This window comes from Paramormyrops kingsleyae, chromosome 1, assembly GCF_048594095.1.
Source record: "Paramormyrops kingsleyae isolate MSU_618 chromosome 1, PKINGS_0.4, whole genome shotgun sequence".
Classification (NCBI taxonomy): Eukaryota; Metazoa; Chordata; class Actinopteri; order Osteoglossiformes; family Mormyridae; genus Paramormyrops; species Paramormyrops kingsleyae.
Window position 1 is genome coordinate 70352704 of NC_132797.1, and position 27666 is coordinate 70380369.

General features: G+C 42.1%; 1 protein-coding gene and 1 long non-coding RNA gene across 14 annotated transcripts in view; one reads left to right on the plus strand and one right to left on the minus strand.

The window, feature by feature from the left end:
* Nucleotides 1-7259: 7259 nt before the first annotated feature.
* lmo7a (LIM domain 7a) overlaps nucleotides 7260-27666 on the plus strand; it is a 46026-nt gene continuing 25619 nt past the window's right edge. For 5 of the 13 annotated variants that reach the window (XM_072697716.1, XM_072697727.1, XM_072697721.1 and 2 more), the window contains exons 1-5: nucleotides 7260-7538; nucleotides 7809-7934; nucleotides 15140-15210; nucleotides 16610-16679; nucleotides 21690-21796. In XM_072697716.1, coding sequence (XP_072553817.1) covers nucleotides 7866-7934; nucleotides 15140-15210; nucleotides 16610-16679; nucleotides 21690-21796 — 317 coding nt within the window. In that variant the 5' untranslated portion in view covers nucleotides 7260-7538; nucleotides 7809-7865. Of the gene's footprint in view, nucleotides 7539-7808; nucleotides 7935-15139; nucleotides 15211-16609; nucleotides 16680-21689; nucleotides 21797-26583; nucleotides 26677-27666 lie in introns of those variants that run through there. The other 8 variants (XM_072697724.1, XM_072697736.1, XM_072697749.1 and 5 more) reach the window with 4 other exon arrangements.
* Nucleotides 13353-17169, minus strand: LOC111860500 (uncharacterized). The gene is made up of 3 exons (XR_002842045.2): nucleotides 16431-17169; nucleotides 15862-15957; nucleotides 13353-15727 (listed from the first exon to the last, which is right to left on the minus strand). It is a non-coding gene; the product is annotated as an uncharacterized lncRNA (long non-coding RNA).

Genomic DNA, 27666 nt, shown 5'->3' on the forward strand with positions numbered 1-27666 from the left:
TATTTTTGCACAGACATGAACTTTAATGGCTAATTTGCAGGGCAGATTAACTGATCTGGGGGCCCTAGGTTGACTACGGCATGGACTTAGGTGTTGCTGATTTAACTAGATTCCATTTTTCCCGCAGTGGGGGTCTGACATTTGCCGGGACTCTAGGCTATAGCCTAGGATGGCTTAGGCATTAGTCTGCCCCTTGTGGTTAGTGCTGCAGCCTCATACCTATAGGGTTGGGGTTCGATTCCTGCTTCTAGCTCTATTTACCTGAAATTTGCATGCTCTCCTGTTTCCAATCAAAAAGCATGTGGTTCAGTGTATTGGTGCCTATGTGAGTTCATGCTTAGAGATGGACAGACATGCAGTCCAAGGTGACCCCTGCCTTGTGGCCTATGTTTCCAGGGAACGACCCTGTCCTAGATAAGAGGATGGGTAGAAGGATGAATGGAAGGGTGAAAAATCTAAACTAAGCAATAATTCATTATATGTCCTATATCAAATATTTATCATATAAAGAAAATGTCTACTTGAACCACACAGGAACATCCAGGGTGTACCCCAGCTTTATGGCCTGGGGGGGGGGGTCTGCTATAGGCTCCAGCCCCCCTCACAAACCTGACCAGAAAAAGCTTTGGGAAGATGGATGCATATATTTCTTGATCAATTTTTAAAATGGTCTAATACTTTGATTAATCTTGAGTGATTTTTGAGGAAGTCAAGACAAACTAGTTGATGGTATTAAAAGGTTTAACTTTAACAGATTAATGCAGTTCAACTTCACAATCAAATCGGTGCTAATGGACTATCTAGAATATACTAACATCAATATTTAGCATTAATAATTATTATTAATAATACTATAAATAAAATTTGACCATATTTATTGTCTTTTCCAGGAAAAACACCTTTGTTTTCCATCATATCACTATTAAATAATGTAGCAGCAAATACTGAAGTGTTAATCAGAGGTTTTTATTCATATATATGAATTAAATTATTATATTCTTAGAAATGACGTTTCATACTGGCCTGAGCTCAGAGGATCACTGTTCCATTCAGGATAACAGGGATTTTCCATTACAACATATGTTCATGGCATGTTTAAAATTTATTTTACTTTATTATTATGCTATTCTTAAGTCTTTGTTAAGCACAGCTGGACATCCATAGTGAGAAGGGTGTATTCAAAATAATTTTTCTAGAAAACATTTGTTGTTGGTGCAATTACCTTGAAAGTTCCTCATAAATCATTGCTTTTTTATTTTTGTTTTGTTTTGTGGCCTAAATGGTGACATTTGGGGTCCTTGACTTCATCATCAATCAGTGCAGCAGGTGTGGAAGTTGCTGCTCTAGGTTTTGGGGACGTTAAGAAGGATCTAAAAATAAACATTGTAAAGGAAAATCAAATGATTAGTTGGTGTTTCATGTAGCAATGAAGCATTACACTAAACATTTGTTAGTGATTCTGTTCTGTAAAAGACAACCCCCCTACATATTTCTCCCCAGCAATTTTTCAAATTCACTGTAGTTCTTGGAGCATTTTCCATTTTATTTTTTTGTTTCATAGAGCCACAATATATAATCTGTGACATATAGCAAAGCGGTTCCAAGGTTTTTGCGATTTTGGTCCAACGTAAAAATGCACATGGTGAATCTTATACCCATTAATTTTTTGGAGTGGTGACTCTGAGGTTTGGGATCTATACTAGCAATTGGAAGGTTGCTAGTTCAAATCCCGTGAATGCCCAGAGTAATTCTACTCCATTGGACCCTTGAGCATAGCCCTTAACCTGCAATTGCTTTGTCCTGGGTATGATGTTAATCTACATCCAGCCCTATAAGGAAGTCCTCCAACTTACAGGGAAAAACTTGGTGGTTGGTGGCAGGAATGACACTGGACTAGTGTGGTGCTGAGGTATCACCTGCCACTTGGCTGCACTCAGGTTCTCACCCATGAGGTGGTTTGTCATGTGATGGGTTAGGGTTAGGGTTAGGGTAGTCAGGTAGAGCTGTAATCAGTGCATGCTCCTTACCTACTTCAGGAATCTAAAATGCAAACTTTTCTCTTTCTGTGGCCACAGACTCTAACTTCTGGGGGGTCCCCAAACATTCCCAAACCACCTTGGAGTTATATTCCCCGCAGCATGTCCTAGGCCTGCTCCAAGCCCCCTCCCCAGGGGGAAGTGGCCGGAAAAGCTCCCTTGGGAATCTAACGTTTCCTTATAAGATGCCTCAGCTGACTCTTCTTGATCTGATGCAGCAGTGGCTTAATTTGGGTGCCCATCCATCCATCCATCCATCTTCCATAACCATGCCCATGCAAGGTCACATTAAACCTGGAGTCTATCCCACAAAATATAAGGCATCTGACAGCCCCCCCCCTTTTGGAAAATCTGGTGATGGGAAGTCCCTGGTTTGCAAAATATACAGCAGCTCCCCATATTATTTTCTTTGTAAAAGTAGAATTCATCAAAATAAAGGTGGGAGGCCACTGATCTATAGCATGATGCTGTTGTGTGACTCTGTCGGTTTGGGGTCTGTGTCCATATCGCTCTGAATCCTGCAGGGTTATCATATCACTCTTGGGTCTGTGAGAACCACAAAAACTGCACCAGGGCTGCTGGATAAATGACTGAACTTGAGCTCTGACCCCTTTGCTCTCACATATAGAGTCTATATGCGTCGTGTAGAAAACAAGAAGGGATATGTGGAAAAACAGAGAATTTCCACGTAGCTGCACTCCGACTTTCGTAAGTAGCTAATTAATGTTCCATTGTGTCATAGAGTTTGGGCAATTTAAGGAAGCCAATTCACCAAATCGGTTGGAAACATGTGCAAACACTATAAATAATGGATAACAGGTTCTTTTTTGTTTTCCCTTTAGGTCAGGAACATATTGAGTCTTTACTCCAAACTTCCTCTGGCATTAACCCCAGCACAAAAACTGCATACTGGGAGCTTCATGGAATGGGCTTCCGTGGCCGAGCTGCTGCATGCAAGACTCACATCACCGAGCACAATGCCAAGTGTCGAATGCAGTGGTGTAAAGCACGCCGCCACTGGACACTGGCGTTGCCTGCCTGACTGCATTGTGCCAACTGTAATGTTTGGTGGAGGACGGATAATGGTACGGGGTTGTTTTTCAGGGGTCGGGCTAGACCCCTTAGTTCCAGTGAAGGGAGCTCTTAATGTTTCAGCATGCCATGACATTTTGGACAATTCTATGCTTCCAACTTCATGGGAACAGTTTGGGGAAGGCCTTTTTCAGTTCCAGCATGACTGTGTCCCAGTGCACAAAGCAAGGTCCATACAGACAAGGTTGGGCGAGGACTACCTGCACAGAGCCCTGATCTCAACCCCATCAAACACCTTTTGGATGAATTAGAATGGAGATTGTGAGCCAGGCCTTCATGTCCAACATCAGTGCCTGACCTCACAAAACGCTCCTCTGGATGAATGGGCAAAAATTCCCACAGACACGCTCCAAAATCTTGTGGAAAACCTCCCCAGAAGAGTGGCAGCTGTTATAACTGCAAAGTGGGGACCAACTCCATATTGACATTGAATGTTTCATAGGTAAATTAAATGTTACGTAATTGTTAATTTGCAATTATTTCAATTAATCACATTTGGGAAATTTTACATTGGGTGTGAAAAAGTTCAGGCAATTTTCTGACTTAGGGGAGTGATTTAAATGTTAAATTGTGTTGTGCCCTTTTATAGAAATATCACAGACATTAATTTACTGAAATTGTTGTGACTGGATGTTAAAATGGCCTTGTTTAGTGATTCATTACAGAGAATGAATGTGACAGTCTAGTGGACTATACAGGAAGCACAGACATTTTTACCTCTTTTCAAGGATATGCAATTGAGGGTGCAATTGTAATTGTAATTGTTTCAGGCATCAGTAGTGCCTGAGCCTAAAGCATTAGTTAAAGCACAATTGAATTGTTTTACTTTACCAGATAATCATTTCAGGTGTACAAATGTAGCAGACGATAGGCTCATATGTTCCCACGAGGCAGATATCTGCTAATGAACGCTCCTTCGATGACTGTGAAACTCAGCTCTGCCTTTGATACTGCAGATGAACCGGCACCATGTGGGAAGAGTGGGCAGTGCAGCCATCACCAATGGGAGACAGTAATTCATGACCCACAGCTGTTTACTGAGGGCATCTGTAGAACAAAGCCCAGACATGTGACTTCCTCCCCTATGCAAAACCTGCGGGAGTTCCTAGTCACTTTCACCTTGGAAACAGGAATACATAGATGGATGAATTTCTTTGTGCATCGAATGGCCCTTAAATAACTGATCCACTCAGGACCACAAACCACTCTTTAGTTAGTTCATTTAGGTTATTGAAGAAAATGACTCACAGCCTGAACTCCAGGACATTACAGCTTTTATTCTGTTGGCAGCATCCTCTGGTATGACAATGTATGCTACTGTTCAGTCTGTGACTTTTGCCCCTCAGGCCCAGAGGCACATTAACAGAGGTATTTGGGTTGTTAGATACTATTTGCTATGATGGTATAGTTAGGTGTTTCCCAATCCAGGCCATGGGGCCCTGCAGGCAAATCAAGCCAATCCCAAATCCAGGCCTTGTCTTCAGTTTTCCCAGGAAGTTATTTTAATAATCACTGATACCGATTGGCCACAGAGGCATCACACCTGGCTCATGGGTAAGGGAAGGCTGGGAAATCAGCAGAGCTCGGGCCTTGAGGACCAGGATTTCAATAGCCCTGTGTTAGACTGTCTAGCAGGGATCGGGGAAGGAGCAAAAACATGGACCGAGTCCTCGAGGACTGGCTTGGGAAACACTGGTAGTTTTAGACCAGGGGTGTCCAGTCTTATCCGCAAAGGGCCGGTGTGCATGCAGGTTTTTGGGATAACTTGTAGGTCAGCTGTTCAAACCCAGGTGTGAGGACTCTTCAGCCAATCAGTCCTCTAATTAGTAATCTAATTAGGGAGTTGCAGCAAAAACCCGCATACACAACGGCCCTTTGCGGATAAGACTGGACACCCCTGTTTTAGACCAATGACTTTAAAAGGTCTGAATTAAAATGTATAGGACAAATTGTGTGGGACACAGGATTTCATTTCTCACAATGGGACAACCCCATAAAATACAGGGCATGTGGCAATTCTAGATTTAAAATGTTATTAAACAGGGTTATTTGATGCTGCTTATTAGCAGAGGCCCCTGGGCTTCGGCCTGGGTAAACCTGTATATTAGAGCACCCCTAATCAGGCCCCAAGTTAGAAGAAGGCATATTCAAAAAGGTATATTTGCATTTGCATTGCTAGGGCATCCTTGTATGAATTTGAAAGATCTAACTTTATTGATTCCGGTTGTTTTTCAGTGAAGGGGTAGAAAATTGTTCCAAGAAGAAGAAGACTTGTTAAAAAGTTAAAAATAATCTGAAGCAATCTGAAGTAATAATATATGATTTTCTTGCAAATAACCCAGCCCAGCGTAAACTCCACACCATCAAAAAATAATTTCCATAGCAGAGATTAATCCACATATTAACCTACAGGTTTGCCCAGCCAGCTAGCTAACGCTAACCTTACATTAAGTTAACGTCTGTTGATACATAACTGTTGCCAGTAGTCAGACCATAGTTATAACTATGAAAAATAAACATTTGACTTGGATAATACTGAAAGGCATTTCAAGTATGCCACAGTAATGGTCTCTTTCCAGATCTCTTGACTGTTTTCTGTTTTCTGTATGTAAAATGTAATGTAATAATAATGAGTAATTCATCTCTCTGTACATAATTGTTTTGCTTTAGTGCTTGCAAAGTATTTCCTGCTGTCCATGAGAGTCTACATGCATTTAATGTAGTTCATAACCTCATTCAGCATTGTCTTCTCATGACAAGCCCACATGCGCACGTCTAAGTCCACCCATTCCTGTATCGCATTCTCTGTATCTACCTTGTGTGATCTACCTACATTGTAAAATTCAAATGCACGGTAAATTTGACTGCCTTTGTAGCTATCGGAATTACCGTTGAAACTGTTATCCGCAGATTTGCTTATATAGATACGGGGTGTTTCTCATGACCAAGAATGCAAAGATGATACTTGTGGTCTTGGCAAGAACGGTCTTGCTAACCGGCCTCCCAAGAGTGAACTTGGGGAGCAATGAATCATGGGATTGGTCTTGTTTGGCGAGGATGCAACCGACGTATCCTTGATATTTGAGGTGGGGCAAAAATGATATGCAGGGATCTTTACCATCTTCTGTGCTTCATTTCTTAGTACTAGAACTAGCCTTTGGCAATGGAAGGTGACGAAAAACAAGTACACCAGAACACAAGTATGGTCAAGTACTGTATGCATATTGAGAAACGCCCACAGTCTTGGTACAACATTGTTTTCTTTGAAATATTGACAGTAATGGATTGCACAGGACATCTTACAGGTCTAAGGCCCAGGACCCTGTAGAGCTGCGCTGACTAATCAGATAAATAGACACCAGTTTGAATCCCACGGCCAGCAGACTGATGCTGTTGTTAGGCCCCTGAACAAGGCCCTCACCCCCGGCTGCAGATGCGCTGCACGCTGACTGACCCTGTGCTATGACCCCCCCCCCAGCTGTGTTTGTGTGCATCATGCAAAGAAAGATGGTATATGGAAAAAAAAAATTATCACTATTCTACCTTTTTTAAAGCCTTTATCATTTGCAGCACACATGAATTACACAAACAGAATATGTTGGCATTAAATAGTGTACCATTTTGCACGAAGACAATGTCACTATTTAATTCTAAATCATACAGCCAGCATATTGAAGGTTTTACTGACTATCCTCACGACGCATCAGCTTGGTTATATTTCAAATTTAGTCTAATTATAAATGTAATTTGAGTTTTTTTGAATGCATTGTTTTTAACAAATCTTCAGAAAAAGCAATAAAAACAAACACATTTAAGAATGTAATTTTGCGTGTTATAAAATCAGTTGCATGTGATTTTAACACTATATGACCTACCTCGTGCCCAGTGCTTCCTAAACAGACTTGCTTGTGCCTCAAATCCAAACAATCTGTTATATATATATATTAAGTGGTATACATAGCGCTATGAAGTTAACGAAATAAATGTTGTTATATTTTCTCAGTGACCGAGTTTCTCATTAATGGCATTTGCTCCCTTGCGCCTCTTGGCTTTCAAATGCCGCTTTAATCCGCTAGGGGGCACAACAGGCGGGACTTTTTAGCCTTTGCAAGTGGTTTCCTGAGAAATGTTCTTACTTCTACCGTGCAGTTTCCAGTGCGAAACCAAGTTGCATGTGTAACTGTGCTTCGTAAATCTCTCTTGCAGCGTAAATGGTTATAGTGGCGGCTCCATAATTACCTAAGAGTGTAGTAAATGTACAAAACGTGTGGATATTGACCAGCAGAAGTCGGAGATTGACGGTGTGATTGCTTTTTGCAAAGGTGAGAGAGGAGGAGGAAGGAAAGGTGTTGGGTCGCGAAAACACATAACGGGCATCACCCGTATGTCGGACAACGACTTTGCCAACAGGTTGGTCATTTATTCCTGCTGCAGTTTTTCCACAATTGAGAAACATAAAAAATAGAGTTAAAATTCTACCTTAATGCAACACATTTTAAAGAGATGTGCGATTATTGCTGTCAGCTTGGGATAAATTTTAAAAAGCAGGTTTAAACGCTGCCGCTACAGCTGGTGTGTTGCTCTCATTCATGTTTGCCGTAAGATATTAGCGGGTGACTGCGTTTTTGAGCGGTATTGAATGCCTTTGAATGCACATATATTTTTTTGTTTGTTTTGAAGCAGGTGTTACTATTTGTTAATTGCGATAAAGGAGCCGGTGCTGCGAATTGGGCCGACATGGAGTGGAGGGAGCAGTCCACGGTCAGCTGCGAAGTCGCCTTCAGGGAAGCCCAAAGATGGGTCGAAGTAAGTTTTGAAATCTGTTAGAAATAAACCGGATTTATTTTGAATCCATTTACTTATTGGGTTTTTTTTTCCTTGTTTTAAGACCAGTACAACACACGTGTTTTCCTGCCTTCAGTATCATTGCGTCCTGACACTGGCGTGTTCGCAAAACCTTGATGTATTTTTAAGTCTGTGATGAAGACCGTATAAAACTTATTTATTTGAAATCTGCTGACAATCAATGGCTCATAAATTAGAACTGAAGGATGCAATGGACCGCTTCAGTCACTTTAGCATGTTAGATCCTGCAGGGCTTTAAGTACAGAAGAATGTCTTTAAACGTTGAGTAACGCTTTATAATTTCATTTTTTTTAAAGGGATAAGGATTAACTTTTTGTTGGGCTGCTTAGACCTTACCTTTTTAAAACTCTATGCTTTAAGCCTGATCCTTTAGAAAGCCCTGATCTGTGGGGTCATGTCTGGACCTGCTGGCTATACTCAAATGGCTTTTTGGGGAGCAGGGGTGAACACATGTTCTTCTTTTGCATGGTTGTGAGCAGGTTTGCATTCAGACCCAAAGGCAAGAAAAAGATCTGTTGTTGTGGATCTTGTATCAGGCTTTCATGGGCTTGACAGTTATTGACAGACATTATCTATGGTCATCAGCATTTAAGTATATTGGTTCTTGGTCTAATTTCACCTGGTTTCCTATTTAATATGTGCATGGTTTATAAAGCAAGAATTTATCCTTTTGGTTCCTTTATTTTCATACAGGCCTATAAAAACTGATCGAAGCATTGCATGACAAAACAGCAGTGCAGTAATTAGCGTAAAGGCTGTATTGTTCGCTTCATTCATTGCTTAAATACATTAAGTCGTGTTGGCTCTTTGTATACTAAGCTTATAAATGGTCGCTCTCATGACATGAACAGATAAGGGTTTCTTAATCCGGTTGAAATGCCTGGTGTTAAATGCTTGTTCACACTATGGGTTAGGAGGAACTTACTAGTTGGTGTGGTTTGTACCCTGGTACACACACTGATATTGTCTTTGTGTATAAAAATATTTTCATATTGATCCTGTGTGCATTCACTCAACAGTGATCTTTAAGCCGTATTATGGTTGTCTTAAGCAGACTAGTTTGTTGTTGGTTGCGTTTTCCGTTTTCAGTTTCTCTATCATTCTGGGGGTTTCCTGTTGTTTTACAGCTGCTCTTAGTGTTGGTGATTTTAATCCTGAAGTACTCTTGTGCTCTATCCAGTCACTTACGCGTTTGTTAGTTGCAGATTGTAAGGAGCTGAATCTCATTTGAATCTGCGCTTGTTACAATGTGTCTTTGCTGTTGCATCTGTATAAGCGGTGAGCTCGGTGTAGAGTGTTAATGAAACTTAAAGGTATCGTCTTGCACATCGTAAGGAAACCTGTGCTCTTGGTTTGTTTAATCTGTAGTCATGGTGTATGGGACTGAGAATTCTGTGCTCGCATTGCATTCCTATGTCCCGGTACACTAATGAGAAATTGGCAAGCGTTAGAAAACCATAATCTGCAAACCTCAGTCCTTTTTTTTAAATCCTTTTCTGACTTTGGGGGAGAGCTATTTCAGGAAAATCTCCCGTGCCAAGAACAGTAATTCCTTACAAAAGAGTACACTCTTGTATAGCAAATTTGGTTATTACTTAAGGATTCAGTCAAATAAGTTGATAGATCACCTTCTACTGAGCTTTCCTATGAACATTAACCATATCCTCTATGCCTGTTGCGTGCCAAGATGTTCAAATTGAGCTCTGCTTTTTCATGATACCTTAAATGTTTGCCGTTTTTGTTAATCTTCCGGCTTAAGCTTAATGTTACGGTTAATATTGTTACCACAAGAGGGTGTTGGTGTTAGAAACTGATGTCCCCTAGCGTAGTGTATAAGGAACTTGTGATGAGTCTGAATCTTAAGGTATTCTTTCCCCTTGATAAAGGTACTTAAACTAAATCCCTTCAGTCAAAATATCCCGCGGCATGAATGGCTGAAATACAAAATGCAAGCCCTGTAGTTCACGCTCTGTAACTAAAACGTGCACAGCTCGTAGACGAAAACAAATCGGCCTGATAAGGTCTCACGTACTGTGCAGATTAATATAGATAATTCAAATGATTTCGTAACCCTGGCTGAACATTGATTAACATTTTCTCCTGCTTTTTTTTTTAAATCCAGGCACAACAGTATGTGTTGCCAATTTGATACTCAATACTCATCTTTACCTGACAAAATGATGAGAATTTTCCTGTCCTGCTCATAGAATTGTCAGTGGTGCAGAACGTCCAAGCAGTGGCTGGAACTAAACAAATATTGTCTCTATTTCATGAATCCGAATGCCTTCCCCGTGACATCAGTCCGCTGTCGATGCACACTAGGCTATTGTCGTGTCCGGCGGACCTCGATTGGGAGCATTTCTCCAGCTCTGCGTGAGGGGTGCTGGGTAGCCACTGGTTGCCCTGGCAAATGATTAATTTATTCTCCAGCCTGGGGGGCACGTTTGCGCTGAGGTGGTAGCATTCTGGGGGGGCTGAGTTGTTGGAGCAGGGAAAACGGGTCTGGAATGCGTCACACGGAAACATTCCTCAGTTTGGTTTTATCGTTGTGAGCCTTGGACCCCCCCCCCCCCCCAAGTAGCACTGCATTACCCCCTGAGGATCTGACGGCTCTTGGGGCGAACTTCATGCCGGGTCAGACACAGTAGCAACAGGGGCAAGTAATGAGAATCATTACTTGCTGTAAGAAACCTTAAGATTTATGGGCTGCGATCTGTCAGTTCAGCGTCTCCCATTGCCTGAAATTGGGAATGATTTAACTGCTCGTAGAGATTTTATTTTATTTTTTTCTGTTTTCCCCTGGGTGTATCTGGTCTGTGGCAGGTACTGGTTATCATCTGTATGAGATCATCTTCTAAAGCTCTCGCATGAAGTGCTGTTTTGGATGTTTTGCTGCATCCACTGTTGAGAAATAATCGGCTTTTTGTGGTGTGACGGAACACAAATCTGTGCTCCTAATAATAATCATTTGACCTAGATGAAGAACTTGAATTTGTCAAATTCACAAATCTTTGGTGCTTTCTTTTTTTCTTAAACAAATAAGAGCATAACCCTGTGCCTGAAACCATTCGTTAAAGCTACCAGTATATAAAGTCTTAGTTACTGTAGCTTTTATGAAAAGCCATTTAGTTTTACCAGGAATTTGAAAGCTGCCAGGTTAATTAGCTGGTCAGAGGTCGCTTTCACCTGTTGCCTGGTCTGCTGTGTATTTTCCATTAACCTGTTAACAGTGAATGTTTCTGCTACTCGGAGGAACTTTCCCTTTGTGCTTGGTGGCTTGTGGAGGCTGCGGAAATAATTCTGAAACTGTGAAATTTTCTGGACATTTGACGCAAAGGTATGATGCAAGCTGTCTTTTCAGAACGGTTCAAAATTCAGCCTGGACAGTTGTAATTTGCTTTCAGTACAGTAAATGGATTCCTAGATTATATGTTGAACATTAAATTTTGATCAGTGAATTTTTGTTTGTATGCAGTGTTTTACATTTGCTTTCCTTTCGTTGACAAAGCAGAGTCATATTGTCTTTTTAAAGACCGTACTGGCATGTACGTCAGGTGTACCAAATACCAGCAAAGTAGCTTTCAGTAGTATTTTATTTCCGTACTTAATTAGTGTTTCTCTTTGCTACATAAGTGCTCGTTGGACAGCAAATAGCTAAATTACACTGGACATTGTGAATCTATTCATATTTGGTCCTGTTTTTTTTATTTTAGTTTGGCCGGTTGCAGTTAAAACAGATGTCGCCTCACCAAAAATTCTTCCACCCTTCCCTGCCTCAGTCTAACTCGGTGTTTCCCAATCCGGTCCCCAGGGACCCAGTTGGTCCTCATTTTCGCTCCCTCCCAGCTCCCTGCCAGACAGTCCACATTTTTGCTCCCGGTAAGGTGCTGGGTGGGAGCTAAAACGTGGGCTGTCTGTGTGTCCCCAAGGACTGGATTGGGAAACACTGGTCTATCTTAAAATGTGACATCATGCTGAAAATTCATGGGTTTTGTCTGCAACACGTTCCTGATACTTGTCTGGCAAACCTGCTGCCGCCCGGTGAATTGGTCACTTATAACATTATGGAGAGTAGGATGCACTATAATAAAACTGACCAAACCATAATCACGTTCTTGAGGAACCTCGCCTGTTTTTCTTTCTTCGCCTTTATTCTATTTAAGACTAGTAGTTTTTTTTACTTTTAAATTGTATTTGTCCACATACTGTAGGACTCGCCGTGGTTCGTATTTTTGATGCAGATTAGCGATCTGCGCGTTCCTGTTTTTCTCCAAGTGGCCCATTGTCTTTGCATGAGTGAACAATGGCCTTGGTTGTAGTTTTAACTAGTGTGCGTTCAGGCTTTGAGCAGATGGAGGAAAAACATTCCATTTATTCCCATATGAATGCCAAAGTGTTGTTGGTTTACTTCATAGCTTAAGTTTTTAACATGCATGCGACGTGTCGCTGCTGTAATTAAGAGACTTTATTTTCTCGTATTGTGTGGAATCTTGATCGTGCCGCCCTACGATTAAAAGCTTATTTTATTTCCCGAAACCAGGAATGCAGTAGCGTCTTTTGAATAGAGGCTAATAGTTCATCTATTGTCACGCAAGCAGGTATGTGAATCCTTTCCCCCCCCTTTTTTAGCGTTACAAAGCACTTCAGTATTCTGTGGAATCCAGTAACGCTAGTAGAAATTGTTGTTGGGTGTTATATCTATGAAGAGAATTATAAATTAATTCAGTCACATGTGTATGACTTGTGGGTGTTTAGTGTATGTAACTTTTTTTTCCTTAAAGATTGTACGTGTAATTTTCCTGTTGACAACCATTTATTGTTTTGTCTTTGAATGTAATAGTTTGAGAACCACTATAATGGATTTTAAGGTAATTTTTGATATGCCTGTTAAGGCGAAACTTTTTTTTCTGAGTATTGTTTTATTGGCAGAGTTGTTTTATAAACCTAGTGTTTGTGATTTGCCCCAAACCTGTTGCCACAACTACCTGAAAAGAGTGTTGTACTTTACAGATCCATTTAAAAGACTTGGCGTGTGTGTCTAGCAGTCAGCTCTTCAGCTGCCGGTCACATGATGCTCCGCCTGAACGCAAACCCTTAATTAGGCAGATTCACATCAGTATGTGGAATTAGACCTCCTGACCTCGCTGGTCTGACGTTTCTCAGGCAACCTGGGTGCTTGAGCTTGGAAGCCATGCGCATTACCTAGGATTAGAGCAAACGGAACGAGACACGTCGCAAAGTTATGTGTGAATCACAGCTTGAGACTGTTAGGGAAGACCAGCACCTAATGATGTTGCATGCTTGGGCAATGAATACAGTAACCAAAGTTAGGGAAGAAAATTTTGAATAAAACAATAATTCCAGTTCTCTTGAGTAATTGTTCAAATACAGTTTGAAATGAATGACATTGTGATAAGCGGTTGACACTTATAATGAAAGCTCTTATTTGTGAATTTGAAAATCAATACCGATTCTGATAATGGCATGCCAAGGATGACTTAGAGCTGCCTTTCATTGCACTTTTGCAATGATTTACAAAAATATTCTTTGCTCAGATCATGTTTGTACAGATTCACAAATTTTTACACACAAACCCAAACGGTTTCCTATGAAAAACATGCTTGAACCTTTTTATAGAATCCACTGTCCCCTATGGCTTTTCCCATTCTACTAACAAATGGATTTTTGAGTAAAAATGTTCTTGTAATATTTAGTTTATTTTTTATGTAACTTGCAGTACAATAATTTTTAGCTGTACTCTGCTAGTTTGAGTTTCAACCATGTTTTAATTATTAAACATAAAACAAAGTTCCATTTCGGAAAAGTTCATCCTTTTTCGTGAAAATTTGCTGCTTGGAGCTTTTTTTTATGTTTGGCAAAATGCTGTCCTGAAGCTGCCTGCCGTCTCAGCTGCGGTTCCCCTGTTCCGGCAGGTTCCGTCTGACTGCAGGGTCACGTTCGAATCCTTCTCTGATATAACAGCAGGGGTCAGGATTTCATACGGCAGAGCGGGTTCATATGCCAGCTGTCACACACGTACAGCAGTGTTAATTTTCCTGCCACCTTTAAAGCGTGCATCCCGTGCCCTGGCATCATGCTAAATAACCTTCACAGCAGGACAACCCAGTTTCTGCTGCTTTTCCCTATGAAGAGCCGTTATATATGTGTCCATATGCATTTATGTAACTTTAATCTTATTGGTGACACTGTCTAGGTTTCAGACAAATAGCTACAGTAAAAAGAGGTCGTATGGTTTTGCTTGCAGGAAAGTGTCTGGCAGACTGGCTCATTTTTATCCCATATCCCACGTTTTTTTTTTTTTTGGGGGGGGGTTTGCCAGATGAGTTGTGTGTCCTTCGGACGCTGCACTTTAAATGGGTCCTGAAGGATAACGTGCCCTTACAGCCTCAGCCCAACTGTTTCCTATTATGGCTCCATCCTGGGCTTCGGAAGATTCCCTGGGCATGTCGAGGATGGACTCTGCTGCCGTCTGTGTGTGTTAATTGTGTGAAATTGCAGCCGCCTAGATCAAGTGAAATTGGAGAGACGTTGGTTGCCCGAGTGAGCCAAGTGTATTTGGTCAGGTGGTGACCTCTGCAAGGGCATGTCACAGCTGCACAGGTTTCTCTGTGATGTGAAGTAGCCTTTCACCTCCTGTTAAAATCGTTCAGAGGGATACAGGCTGTGTTACTTTGGCTGTATTTGGGACAGACAAGTGATGTCCTTTGTCCAATCTTTACACTAAATGTCATCCTGATTGTTGGCTTGATTCGGCATCGATGGTAGGGTTTCTTGCGGGCTCTCATTTGTGCTCGTCGTCGCCGAAAATAACGTTGCGACAATGCAGTGTCTCTTCTCGGCGTCCCCTGCCGACGGGTGGAGATGATTGAAAAGGCATGAGGCCTACACGTTGGCGTATTCTGACGTTTCCCCAGATGGTCTTGGCCTCTGTGGTTTGCAGATCATCTCCAGCAGTGTGTTCAGAAGAACAGCACTCAGAGTTGCGACAGAAGGAAGCTCCAAACAAGGACTCCCTGATTAATGGCATTAATCTATGGTTTCGGTCCTCTGAACTCTGCAGGAAACAGTGGATGCTTTGAACCTCTGCACTCTTCTCTGATGGTTCTTCTCTCTGTTTCACATAGGAGGTATCCAAGAAGAAATTCGGGCACCGGGACTTTCGATCGGCACTGGAGAATGGAGTCCTGTTGTGCGAGTAAGTCCGGCACGAGCTTGGGTGCATGGTTAACGTCAGCGTGAACTAACCTACATTTTCAGTCTCTCCCTCATAGCTTAACATATTACAGGTGTTTCTCAGAACGGCCCTTTCTGAAAGGAAACCTTTAATTAACACTCCAGTCTAAGTATTTAGCTACATTGTCATTGTTAACAAGCGACTGTCTCGCTTACACCTTTGTATTTTTGCGTGAGAACTTCCAAACGTCTGTTAGGAAGTGCCGGTGTAGGGCTACACTAAGCTAGGATTTGTGACACTGGAAACCAGGAAGCCACGGCCTGCGTCTTTCCGTATTGTAAGCGATTTAACCTTCATTACGTTCCACTGGCTTTAAGCTTTAATGAAGACCAACCTGGCTGTAGCATGTGGAAAGGCAGCTGTGTTCGGTGTAGGACCCTTGCCAGGAACGGACACCTGACACTCGCCTCTAGCTCTTCAGGGAAATTGTTTCCATCTCCTCTCATGGTTCTGCCCGACCTGGATCGCTGCTGGCCGGCTGTGGTTTGGGGAAGGAATGGCAGATTCCGGTAAACGTGCTGCTAACGGGGACGGTTCCTACAACTCGTTCTGAACCTTTTACCAATGTGCGTAGGCTGTGCATTTTGGACCGGAACAACGGGGCAATTTTACCAGTCATGCAGTTACCCTCCCACGGCTGGGCTGTATTGGCCCTGCTCCTTTCTTTAGGGGGGTGGCTTCCTGAACAGCTCCCATCTGAGGCCGCTCCTAACAGCATGGTATACTTAGTTCAGGAGGGCTGGTCCCACAAAGCTGCCTTTCTCACATAGCACTTCAACATTACCTAAAATTATTGCATACAGGAATAGGCACAATAGAGTGACTCATTACCACATTTAACTGTATAACACTCCCCATTCTCTCCTGCACTCTAATTGCCATTTGTTTCTCAATTTTTATATATTAAACCTAACAAAAGTCATTTAAGGTCTGAGGTGTTGTGCTGAACTGTTTGGTGCCCACTAGGAATCCCATTTGCTTCCCTCTCAACATTTAATTACGCTGTTTTGTGCCTTTATCGGCCAGCATCAGCATTAGTCTGATTTTAGATTAATTTTGGCGTTTCCAGTGACACTTTATAACGCTGTGGGAACAGGCAGGGCAGGATTTTAACAGGCAGGCAATTTTAAAGAATATAATAAGCACAGATGTGAGGTGGATTTCAGTTAGCGGTGCCTTACCCGTGATCCAGCTGAAATGTCACACTGCTCCAGACGTGTGACACCGGTGTCAGTCTGTCCGTGACTCATATTTCTTTGTTCTTCCCTGGGTTCTCGCGGAGCCGTATAGGAGGCCGCTACGGGCCCCAAGCCCTCGCTGTTGGCCCTCAGCTTCACGTCGCTGCTCTTTATCTTTTCAGTCTGATCAACCGAATAAAACCAGGCATCATCAAGCGAGTCAACAGGCTGTCCACGCCGATCGCCGGCTTGGTAAGTGCAAGACGTGATCCTGTTAGGCTCCTGTTGCCATATTCCTGCCATAACAGAACAGAAATACTGAGAACTGAAAGCAATACCACAAATGCCGGTTAGCAGTTAGTCCGTTTGGGAGGGGGGTTTGGAGAAGGCAACAGTGGAAAAACTCTTCTAGACAGTGACAAAATATCTTTTCCCCTCTCCCCCATATTATCTGTTGTAAACATTTCTTCTTATGCTTGATGTTAAAAATAAGAATCGAACCCCCAACCAGCTGCAGTGAAGTCCGCAGTGTGTCGCAGGTATTAATTCCATTGTACCCTTCAACATGCTGGGAAGACAGATTTAATGGGTTTTGCTGGGTGCATTTCCGTCTGCCCTGCTATTAAACAATTTAAGGTAAAGCTATGGTAAGACATCCCTGTGTGTTTACGGGGTGTTTAGCAGGCTGAGTGAAGGCTGTGATTTCATTGCCAGTTGGTTTGGCTCCCAGACCATCAGGCAGGCAGGATTTAATTGCGTGCAGCTGTTTGTAGAGGGAAAGACGTGTGTTGAGAAGCTTAACTTAAGTAGAGGAGTAGGAGGGTAATGCAGACTCTGCATTGGGGGTCATGAGGACAGAGTTGACCTCAGAAGATGCGTAAGTATGCATGTTTGACTTCAGATGAGACTGTAGGGGGTTAATTGGCGGGTTGCTTTTATGTTCTAGGGCTGGTCTTTAATTAAAATATACTTTGATTTGCAAGTTGATGTCTGGAGATTCCTGTAGCATCAGAGAATTAAATCATTGTTTGCATTCATGTACATCTTGAAGTAAAAGATGAATTAAGGAGTGTGTAGTTGTTTGTCATCTGTGGCTCTTGGTAAAAGAGAAGAACCTGCAAATGAAAAGTCAGATGGTTCTTGAATGTCATAAATCAGGGGCTGGGTCATTGTCTGTAGCTTCAGAACGGCCGGCTGTTTAGAACACGGTATTGGGGGGGATTACTGAAGGCACCAATGAAATGAATCATTGAAAAGCAATCCTTGGCCCTTGGGCTAACCTTAGAAGTTGTGGCCAATGTGGGGGGGGAGGGGAGTGGTAGTGTTTATCTCAATGGTCAAAGTTTTTTTTATTTAAAACCTGATCGTCTTCGCCTGGAAGCTGTCACACGTCAAAATCTGCTGATATTTTTTTTCTAGGTGAGGTGAATGTGGTTTCTTTAAAATGAAAGTCTCTATAGCTATAGCTTTAGTCTTTCTAGCTGTCATATTAAAATCTGGCCGTATTCATCTTTTGGTGCTTTGCTGCAGAACATCTAGCAGAATAAAAACAGTATGTCAGAATCATCTGAGCTTGAAGATGTCTCATTAGCAAGAGGGAGGAAATGTCTGGTTTAGTGAATTTCTTGGCGAGATGGATTTAGGGCAGCCCGGTACCTTTCTACCATTGCCAGCCTCAACTGATCCACGTCTTCTGCTTTCCATGCCAGTGGGTCTCGATGTTCCATGAAGGCTCTACTGTGGCTGCATGGTGAAATTCCCTGGATAGTTGGACCTGCTTTTTGCACTGTGGCTATGAGACTCTTGCCCTTGTGAGGTGGTTGGTCTTCCCACATAAGAAACGCGCATGACTGAGTAGTGTGCCGCAGAGGAACTCATGATTACTTCATGGGGTTCAGCCCTCCATAAACCAGCTATAATTGACCCGAGTTGGGTAATTCAGAAAATGTCCTTTTTATATGCAACCTTCAATTACGTACGTTGCTGGATGTAAAATGAACTCATCTGACAGGGTTGTTATCCAGTTTAACGAAGATCTGTTCGGTGAGGTTGAATACCTTCAGTTTTGTTGTCAGTAATAGGTCAGCATCTCCTTGGCATCTGTTTTGTGTTTTATTTTACCTTACTTTCACAAACCATTTTAAATGCCTAATTATTGGATGTTTAAACTTGTCCCTTATGGCTATATTTAAGATCAAGTTAAACTGAGGACAGAGAACTTTGATTCAGGTCTTAAGTAGCTGACACATTTTGATGCACTGCACTTTTTCTTTTTTTTAACATGGATTATATTAAGACTTCAAGTAAATTTACATTTTTGATTGGCTTTTCATATTTTGCCTTGTGGTCTAATGTTTGGTAAGTTTCCAGAGACCACTGGTTCTGAAAATGGTCTTTAATTTTGGCTCCTTTTGAAGTCTAAGGGAGCTTTTCATTTCCACCGAACTCCTCTTGTGACTTTATGTAAAGACTTGCATTAAGCCGATTTTACAGTATTGTTTTGAAACTGAGAATGTTCTGTCATTCCCTTCCAAAGCGAGAAAATTAAGAAATTATGCCTAGAATTTGTGCAGGTTATGCTTTTGTGATATTAGTCTGTTGGAATATCGCTGTTTTTTTGTTATAAGATTCTTTACTTCCTTTTGAAGCAATTTTAGTTCATTCTGTAGTTTTCTGTCATCTGGGTTTTAACGCTAAAGTTTACTATTACCCTTAAATTGCATTATTTAAAAGTGAAATCTGTTACTAAGGGTGAGGTTTGCTTGTCTCACTGTAGCAGATGATATCAGATTTGCAGCTTAACTGCTGTTTTTTCGTCAGGAAGGTGTAACAATAGGAACTCTGAATCTGCAGGATGCACGTTGCCGTGTCTCCCCAGCGTAGCCTGAAGCACTAAAGAGCACTTGACTTCCTCTCCAGGGTCAATTATCTGCTCTGTCCACTATGAATCACCATCGTAAAAATGCTGGAGGCATTGGTAACATTTCACACAGACTGTGAGCTCAATCTGTTCTCATGTGGTGCTCATATGGTTAGCGAACGTACGGAATGTTAGGTACTGTTAATGGACAGTGTGCTGGAATGTCGTTTTACAGGTAGACATAAGTACTGAAACTGTGATACTTTTAGATCTTGTTGCAGATGCTGAGAAGTTTGTCTGCTATGTAATACACTGGAAACCTCCAACGCTGGATTACGTTGCTTTTGTTTTAGCAAAATGATGAGAAAGTGAGAGCCGCATATAATACTCCCAAAGCAGGTGCGTAAATGGCATGCAGTGTGTAGAATCATGCCTGAGCTTTCATTTAGGGGGCAGTTTCCAGGTATTTAACATGTTCAGCTGTGAGCAGCCATTTCTTGTGAGATTCCAAGCTTGTCTGTAACAATCAATATTATTTACTTGGTCATATCAAATATCATTCATAATTTTTCATCAATAGTCTTGGTCATACTCGTGCCTTAAATTTATGATCTGATTGAGAACAATGCATAATTGTTTTCCCTTTGAGATTTGTGTCACTTGTTTCTTTCTTGGGAGGCTCATTTGCTTGAAATTGTAATTTTTATCTTAAAATTTAAAAAGCTGTGTGTGTGTGAGATGGTTTTTTGGTTGTTATTCTTATCCACCCATATCTTTGTTTGTTTTGCACTGCTGTATCCATTATTAAAGTGAGCTCAGTCTTGTGATCTACAGCATTTAAGTAAATGCACTAAGCAAATGGCTCTCAAGCTGAGGCTTGCCGTTAACCATAAATCGTATATGAATAAGTACTGACAATTACTTTGTTGCAGTAATGGTTTGTGATTAGCAAGTATTTGAAGGTTTGTTTATTCTTTAAGCAGCTAAACAGGGAATATCTCCTTTGGTCCAATGAGTATAAAGTATGGGGGGAAAAATCTTCACGAATTAAATGGCAGGAATATGATTATAATGGGGAAATATTAAATATACTGCCTCTTAATGAGCCAGTCCCCCAATACACTATCATGGTAGTCTAAGTGTATACATGCATAGCAAAATCACATGCAGTAAATGAAAAATATTTTAGTACGTCTATCAAAAGACAGCCTTCAGTCTCATGTAGTAATTGTATTGCATGCACAACATAGACCTAATGGCTGTAAATGATGTGTTTTCTGAATGTCATCCTACCAAAGGGCTTTTTCTCGGTGTCTGAGGCCCCCCCACCTCGCACCCCTGTTCCTGGTGGGGTGGGGGTGGCATTTTAGGGCGAAGGAGCTGAGCTGTGGATGTCGTCTGCTAATGAACATGTGTGCATATATATATATACACACACACACACACACCAAGAAACCTATAATTATTACTGACCTACGTAATGATAGGATGGAGATGTACTAGGTTGTGCCGCTGTTGCATACATGTGTTTTATGTCTTGAAAGTGCATCAGCCAAGTCTTGCTGCAGGATTCACTGTCTCTCTTGTACAGTATGTGGAGCCTATTGTATATTTTATATGAAGCCGGCAATGTTTCACATGTTTAGAACTGGACTAGCCTCTGAATAGCATTAATTCATTGAATCCTGAGGTTTGGGCAAAGGAAACGTAGGAGAACGTCGCGGTTTTGAGAAATGACAGCTATAAACACACACAGCTGCTGTCGACGCTGATGCTGCGGCTTTTGCTCGTCTCAGACCTACATGAGAGTCGTATAGGAGATACATGTGAAATTTTCGTGACTTTTTCTCAAGCTGATCCTAAGGTAGCAGCACATATAAATCTACATACTGTAGATGAGTCTTACTGGGGAAGGTTTTCTAAAGGTTTCTCTCCAAATAGCCTCTATAGTGTTACTTTCTCTGCCCAGTTTTGTACTTGTATATACATTTTTCAGTTATTCAGGCAAAGGTGCATGGACTAGCATCTGGTTTCTGGGTGTGTGTGTGTGTGTGTGTGTGTGTGTGTGTGTGTGTGTGTGTGTGTGTGTGTGTCCACCCATTCTGCACTTTGCATGGCTTACTGGGAGTGGCCTTGTGGCACTGACGTTTGTTTGCTAGGTCACTGCCCCTGGTCTGTAGCAGGTAGTGCTGGAAGATTATGTGACAGTTTGTCACGGCGGCCGGCCTGCATGACAGCAGTGCCTGTTTATTTTCTGGATACCCCCCGGCCGCCCTCTTATCCGCTTAGCGCACAGGCTGAGCTTTGTGGGCGCAGACTTGCCGACATCGTCGTCGGTGAATTCTGCAGGTTTTCATCCCGTTGACGCTCAGTGTGGGGAATCCCTTCTGCCTCTTTAACAGGACAACGTGAATGTCTTCTTGAAGGCTTGTGGCAAGCTGGGACTAAAAGAAGCACAGCTGTTTGATCCGGGAGACCTGCAAGATCTGTCCACCAGAGTGACTGTAAAGTAAGTAGCTTCCTTCAGGTTGCCAGCGGTTGTTAATTTCACAGGAGGCAATAAATCTTTTGATTTATTTAATATATATAATATATGAGAGAGATGTGTATACACTTAATTTGTATTTTCTATATATAACTATATAACTTCTGGATCAGTTGCTTGTCATAGACACTGTCTGCTTTTAACGATCACTTTTTCCAACAGATTTATTCATTGTCCCTTAAAATAGGACATTTTATCATTGTAACTTCACTACAGACAATACATCACACACCCTAACTCCAGATACTATATTTGGCCTGATAGGTGCCATGTTAACCTGACAATTCTGGGGATTCACAGTGTTCACAAACATCAGTCCTGGCCTGTGTCACTAATGGCTGAAAATATGAACTGTTAGAATGTCGGATTGGCATTCATTTGGGTTTACTGTCTGTATCTGGCCAAGACCGTAATTGCCGTATACTTCTTGTGTTGTTGCTAAGTTTGTGTTGGGGAGGGAAAGTAAGGTTCTGGAATAATGAGGGTGAACCTAAAATTCAGGATGGATGAACTTTCAGATTATAAATCTGATCTTTTTGTAGTTAATGAGTAGTGTGATGGGTGTATCCTAAGTTGCTGTGAAGCTTTTGTTTGTTTTGTATGTCTGGTGGCACAAGCTAATGTGACCTCAAGAAGAGATGTGGATCCCAGCTGTATATGGGACTGCCTGTCCCAAATCTTCTGATTCATTTGCCACATTTTCTTTAGGTGGCTTACTTGGTGACTTGGTGATTCAGGTCATCGGGTGATCTGCTGTTGTCCTTCAGTGTAGACCTGCATGACTTTTGTTTAATGTAAATATAATGTATCTGTGTGTATGGTGTGTTCATATATATATGGGTATGTGAAGATCCCCAAAAAAAGCTCCTATCAAGCATGGGGGGGGAAAAAAAAAATCTTGGTGGGGGAAATATTTGGTCAGTGCTCGTTCCTCTTTTAGCACAGTGACATGTTATTTGGCTTCCGCTGTGCAGGTGGGAGGCAGAGGTACTTGGGAGCCCTTAGGTCACATGCAGAGGTCGATGGGGGCTGGGGGCCGGCCCCCTGGTGGCAGGGGGCAGGGCCTTGAGGCCGGGGTTTCCCCTCGACTTTTCCCGTGCCGTCGCCGTTTGAGTGAGCTCTCCTCTCTGCTTGGCTGGCATTGTATAAAGCCCTCACTGCTTCTGGACAGTAATACACCACGCCCTTCCTTCCTTAGCAACTAGACCTTGCTGTTTCTCTGGGCGGCAAACAAGCAGTTTCCAGGCTGTAAACGCCAACCTCCCTGGCCGTAACGCCAGCATTCACATGGGGCTTCAGTGCAGGGGCTCAGTCCTGCTAATTATAGAGCCAGAAAGTCCTATTTGTGACATTGGTTTCTGCGAATCTGAAGCATAGCCTTTTAATCTACTGAGAGCATTTGTCTCTTGTATCTGTACAGCCCCCCAGTATGTTTGTGTGTTTAAGTCCTTGTTTGCCTTTTGCTTTGGCAGTCAGAGATCTGTGCAAATTTAGTTTGAAATTTGAACCCCTGAGTCCCTGCAGCTGTCAGCCCGCTCAGCGTTTATGTTAATGTGAGTCCCACAACGTGAACGCATGTCGTCTTCAGTGAGGTGGCAGTGAGCCATGAGGCCAGTCACCTCCTGTTATTGGGAGTTCAGAACATTTTTATGTAACATTTACAGAACGTGCTGGCTTTTTTTTGTCAGAATGCTCGGACATTAAGTCGCCACTGCATTATTCTGCACACGAAAGGAAATTGCAGTTCTGCAGAGCATCAAATGGCTGGAACAAAGAACACTGAACAATGAACACTGAACACTAAATGCTGTTTAAAAAAAAAAAAAGAAAGCAATACACAACAATTCAAGGTCCTTGTCTCCAGGAGACTGAGTAGAGCCGATTTTTGCCTGAAGGTTACTATGAATATTCTTGAATGACTATTGTAATTTTGAGGTTCTCTTCACTTTTGTCGTACGGTAATTAAAATCTTTTGTGTGTATGAGGACCGAAGATCCTTTTGTTAGATAACCAGTTCAGAGACACTTGTACTGTACATAGCTTGCACCGGGAGGTATTTATGGTTTTTCCCACTAAGCATCAGGGTCAGCGTTTCCCTTTGAAGTTCTTCTGACATGTGGTTCATGTGCTGAGGGCCAAACGTTGCACAAGTGGCACTCGGCGGTGGCAGCTCACTGGATTGGAGATGTCCATGAGAATGCAGCTGAAAATCCTGAGTCACTCGTATATCATTTTAAGGTCAAAGGAAGTATTGCACAGGCAGAGTCCTTAATGGGCAATAGCCAATCTATGATGAGTTCTTTGTTGTCGTCCTGCATATTTCAAGGCCTTTGATACTCTATATTGTGACTCCCCATGTCGTGTTGGAGGAGGACACAGACGTCAGCCGCAGAGGAATGCGTCTGGGTGTTCTGCGCAGATCACTATCACGTTGGGATTAGCAATGACCGTGCTCTCCTCGAGTCATCAGACCGTTAGGGACAGGGTGAGCATCTCAGTCCCAAGCACCTCTGTCCTCACATCTATTTCTGGTGCTGACTTCATGTCCGGCCTTCACCTACGCTGGGCGTGTGTATTCATTTCCTGTTCCAGCCGCGTTTCACGGTTCTGAGGTGTAATGACTATATTTTAGGTATTTTACCTACGGGTGAGCAGTTGCTCCGGGCTTTAATTTATTCATGGTCATCGGTGACGCTGTCTGATGCAGATACTGAGTGTAGTTCTTTGTATAGTCTACGTCTCTAGACATAATACATATAATCATAACCCTTGCGCGGTATGACAAACTTTGTGGTATAACGTGTAATAGCCAAAAAATATTTTATATATTGTATTATACATAGACATGTCTTGCTGACTGTATAAAGATCTTGTCATTATACCACATGATTCCTTCTCTCAATCTTCAGCCAGTTAGTCCTCTAATTTGTAATCTAATTAGGCAGTTGCAGCGAAAACCCGCACACACACCGACCCTTTGCGGATAAGATTGGCCACCCCTGCTGTAGAACCCATTCAAAGTCCTGATTTGTTGTCAAACTCATAAGCATACTATTTAAGTTGTTTTCTGTTTGTCATTGCTAGAGTCTCTCTATGGAACGTGCTACTATATCTTGTGTTTTTATTCTGGACAAATAATACAGGTGGCCTGCCTTGTTTGCTCTGTGGGCGTGTGGTATTGTTTGTCTACGTATTCTACAATGACGGCATGATATGCTTGACGGTGCTTTATCACGATGCGTATCTTATGCAGTTTACCATACAAGGCAACGCTAACCTTGGGCTTCCGCCCTGGTACCAGCTGGTCTGAACGCTGGAAGGCCAAGACTCGCCCTATTTGCCTGCTAACAGGAGTCGGTGTGAGATAGGAGCTGATGTCATTGCTGTTGTATCCGTTTAATCATGTATTTGCATGTCAAGGCTATCCCCCCCCCCCCCCCACCCCCCCTTAAAATAACGCTTGCGTCTGAATTCATTGTCCTACAGAGATTGAAACATTACTGATAGTATATGAATTGCTGCAGATAATAAAAATAAGCATTGTTATTTAAAAGAAATAATAATTTCTCTTGCTGTTTACTCACATAGCTGCAGTTTAACATAGTCAGCTCTGTGATCCAGATATCTTTGCTCCTTACTGCGGGCAGTGCTCACCAGTTCCACCAGTTCTTGTATTGTCACCCCAGCAGGTGTGTAATGTGCGCGTGTGTTTTTTGATGCGGCCGCCAGCACCGCTTATATAGCTAATCAATACCTCACTGACTCCTTAAACTATGAGTTAAACTGCACAAACTAATTAATTAAGGAGAGCATGGAATTTGAACCCTGCCCTTTGAAAGGAGTTTTGGGAACTGAAGTGGTGTTCATCTGACTCTGACAAGATATCAGTGACTTTTGGAGGGCAGAAGACATTCTTGTTCGTTTCTATTTTTGCTCTTAATTTGCGCATATTCTAATCTATTTTTGTAATGAGCACATAGAGTAAACAGCCTTTTCCTTTGACTGCCTTCTGCACTGTACTGTTTTTTTAAAATGTTTAGATATTACCAGCCTGTTAAAGTTACATGACATAACTATAGTATGAAATTATGACCATTTTTCATACTGTACTTGCTTACTAATTTATACTTCTTGGTTACTCATAGGTTGAGATGTAGAAATGGATGTGAGACGGTATAGAATTTTTTATTTTTTTTTTAAACTCTGGAGGTGCTGCAGGTGGTTTTATTTTCTAGAGGGACACGTATAGGGACAGCGTACGCCGTGGGTCATGAACGCCAGCCCCGTTTGGCGGGTGTGTTGTGGTCAAAGGTTTGCTTGGTTGTCACCTCGAGCTTTGCTGAAAAACAAACTAGATTTTCGGTGCTTTTAAAGGTCAGAGGCTTTTTTTAGATTTTGCCATTTCTGTGAACATGGTGTGCCAGACAGAATGGGTGTCTTGGACGGAAGTTGGAATGCCCGGAATCTTCTGGAATTATTTCCCCTCCGAGTTGTGGGAAGATGACCACCAACTCTTCAGCGAACTCGAAGTCTGGCTTTCCAGCTACTCCCTGTACTCAGGAGGATAAAGCAATGTGTGGCAGCACTCTGTATCTCTGTCCTCAGATTGGTATTATTTGGGGAGGTCTGGAAGCCAGCAATATGCACACGCTACTTAGCATTTTGTTCCAAACCTGAGTGCTCAGGCTTAGATACTTTCAGGTTTTGCTGACATGCACTGTAATTTAAGATATTCTATAACTAAAAAAACAATACTTTTCCACAAGAATTTGGAGTCATAACCCTGAACCCGACGTCTTGGTTGTAGTACGTTTTGGCAGCTGTCACAAGCCAGGCCTTTCTGGGTAAGTGTGCTAAGTTTTGTACAGCAGCCTGCTGTGGTTCTGATGTTTGTGTTTTTGCAGGGAGGTTCTCTCAGGTTGGTAGGGCTTGGCGTCCCAGCTAAGGCAGCATGACCAGGATCGTATGACTTAGCTAGTGTCATCCCAGGTGTCACAAAAGAGAGCTTCTTAGTACACAGATGCATTTCCCCAGAAAGAATTGGAGATTTTGTTCGGACACAAGGAAAAAACAAAATCCCTCAGCAGAGTGTACGCTCTCAAAAAAAGGGTAAAAATTTGTACCTTTGCTTGTTCCTGGGCCTGTACCCTCAAGAGTCTGCCAATTATACCCTTACCTGTAAGTAATTGTACCTTTTTAAGGTACAAATATGGACTCTGTGGAACATGTCTGGACTATTAATGGTACATTAATGCTGTTTGTACCTTTAGGATGTTCCATTTCTGTACCTTTAAAAGGTACAATTACAAGGGTACAGCTGCAGTGACAAGCGAAGGTATAAATATTTACCTTTTTGAGGCAAATTCTGGACTTACTGAAACAAAGAATCTGGTTCAAATGATTCGATAAAATATCACCCCCCCCCCCCCATTGGTTCTTATGAAGTTATAGCACAGGTCTTTTATAATGTTGATTATAAAAATCTTTTGCAACCCTATATGGGCCAAACGTTACTTGGGAAATGATACCTGCCAAAATATTTGCCATTAACTAACTAGCCACCTGTGGGAGATTATTAATAGTGCTCTCTTTCCAGCCAGAATGCTAATATAATCTCTGTTGTGACATCGGAAGGATTTGTTTTTGCACAGATACCTGTAAGAGCTGGCCGCTAATGAAAACTGGTATCCCGGAATGCAAATGTGAAACCCAGTCAGAGTATCTGATGCAGATTAATTTAGGTGTTTCAGCGCTGGTGGTGTTACTCGGACTTCCTATAGCCAGATGTGTTTAGTTGTGGGGCAGTAATGAGGAGGTCCACTTTTAGCGGATTG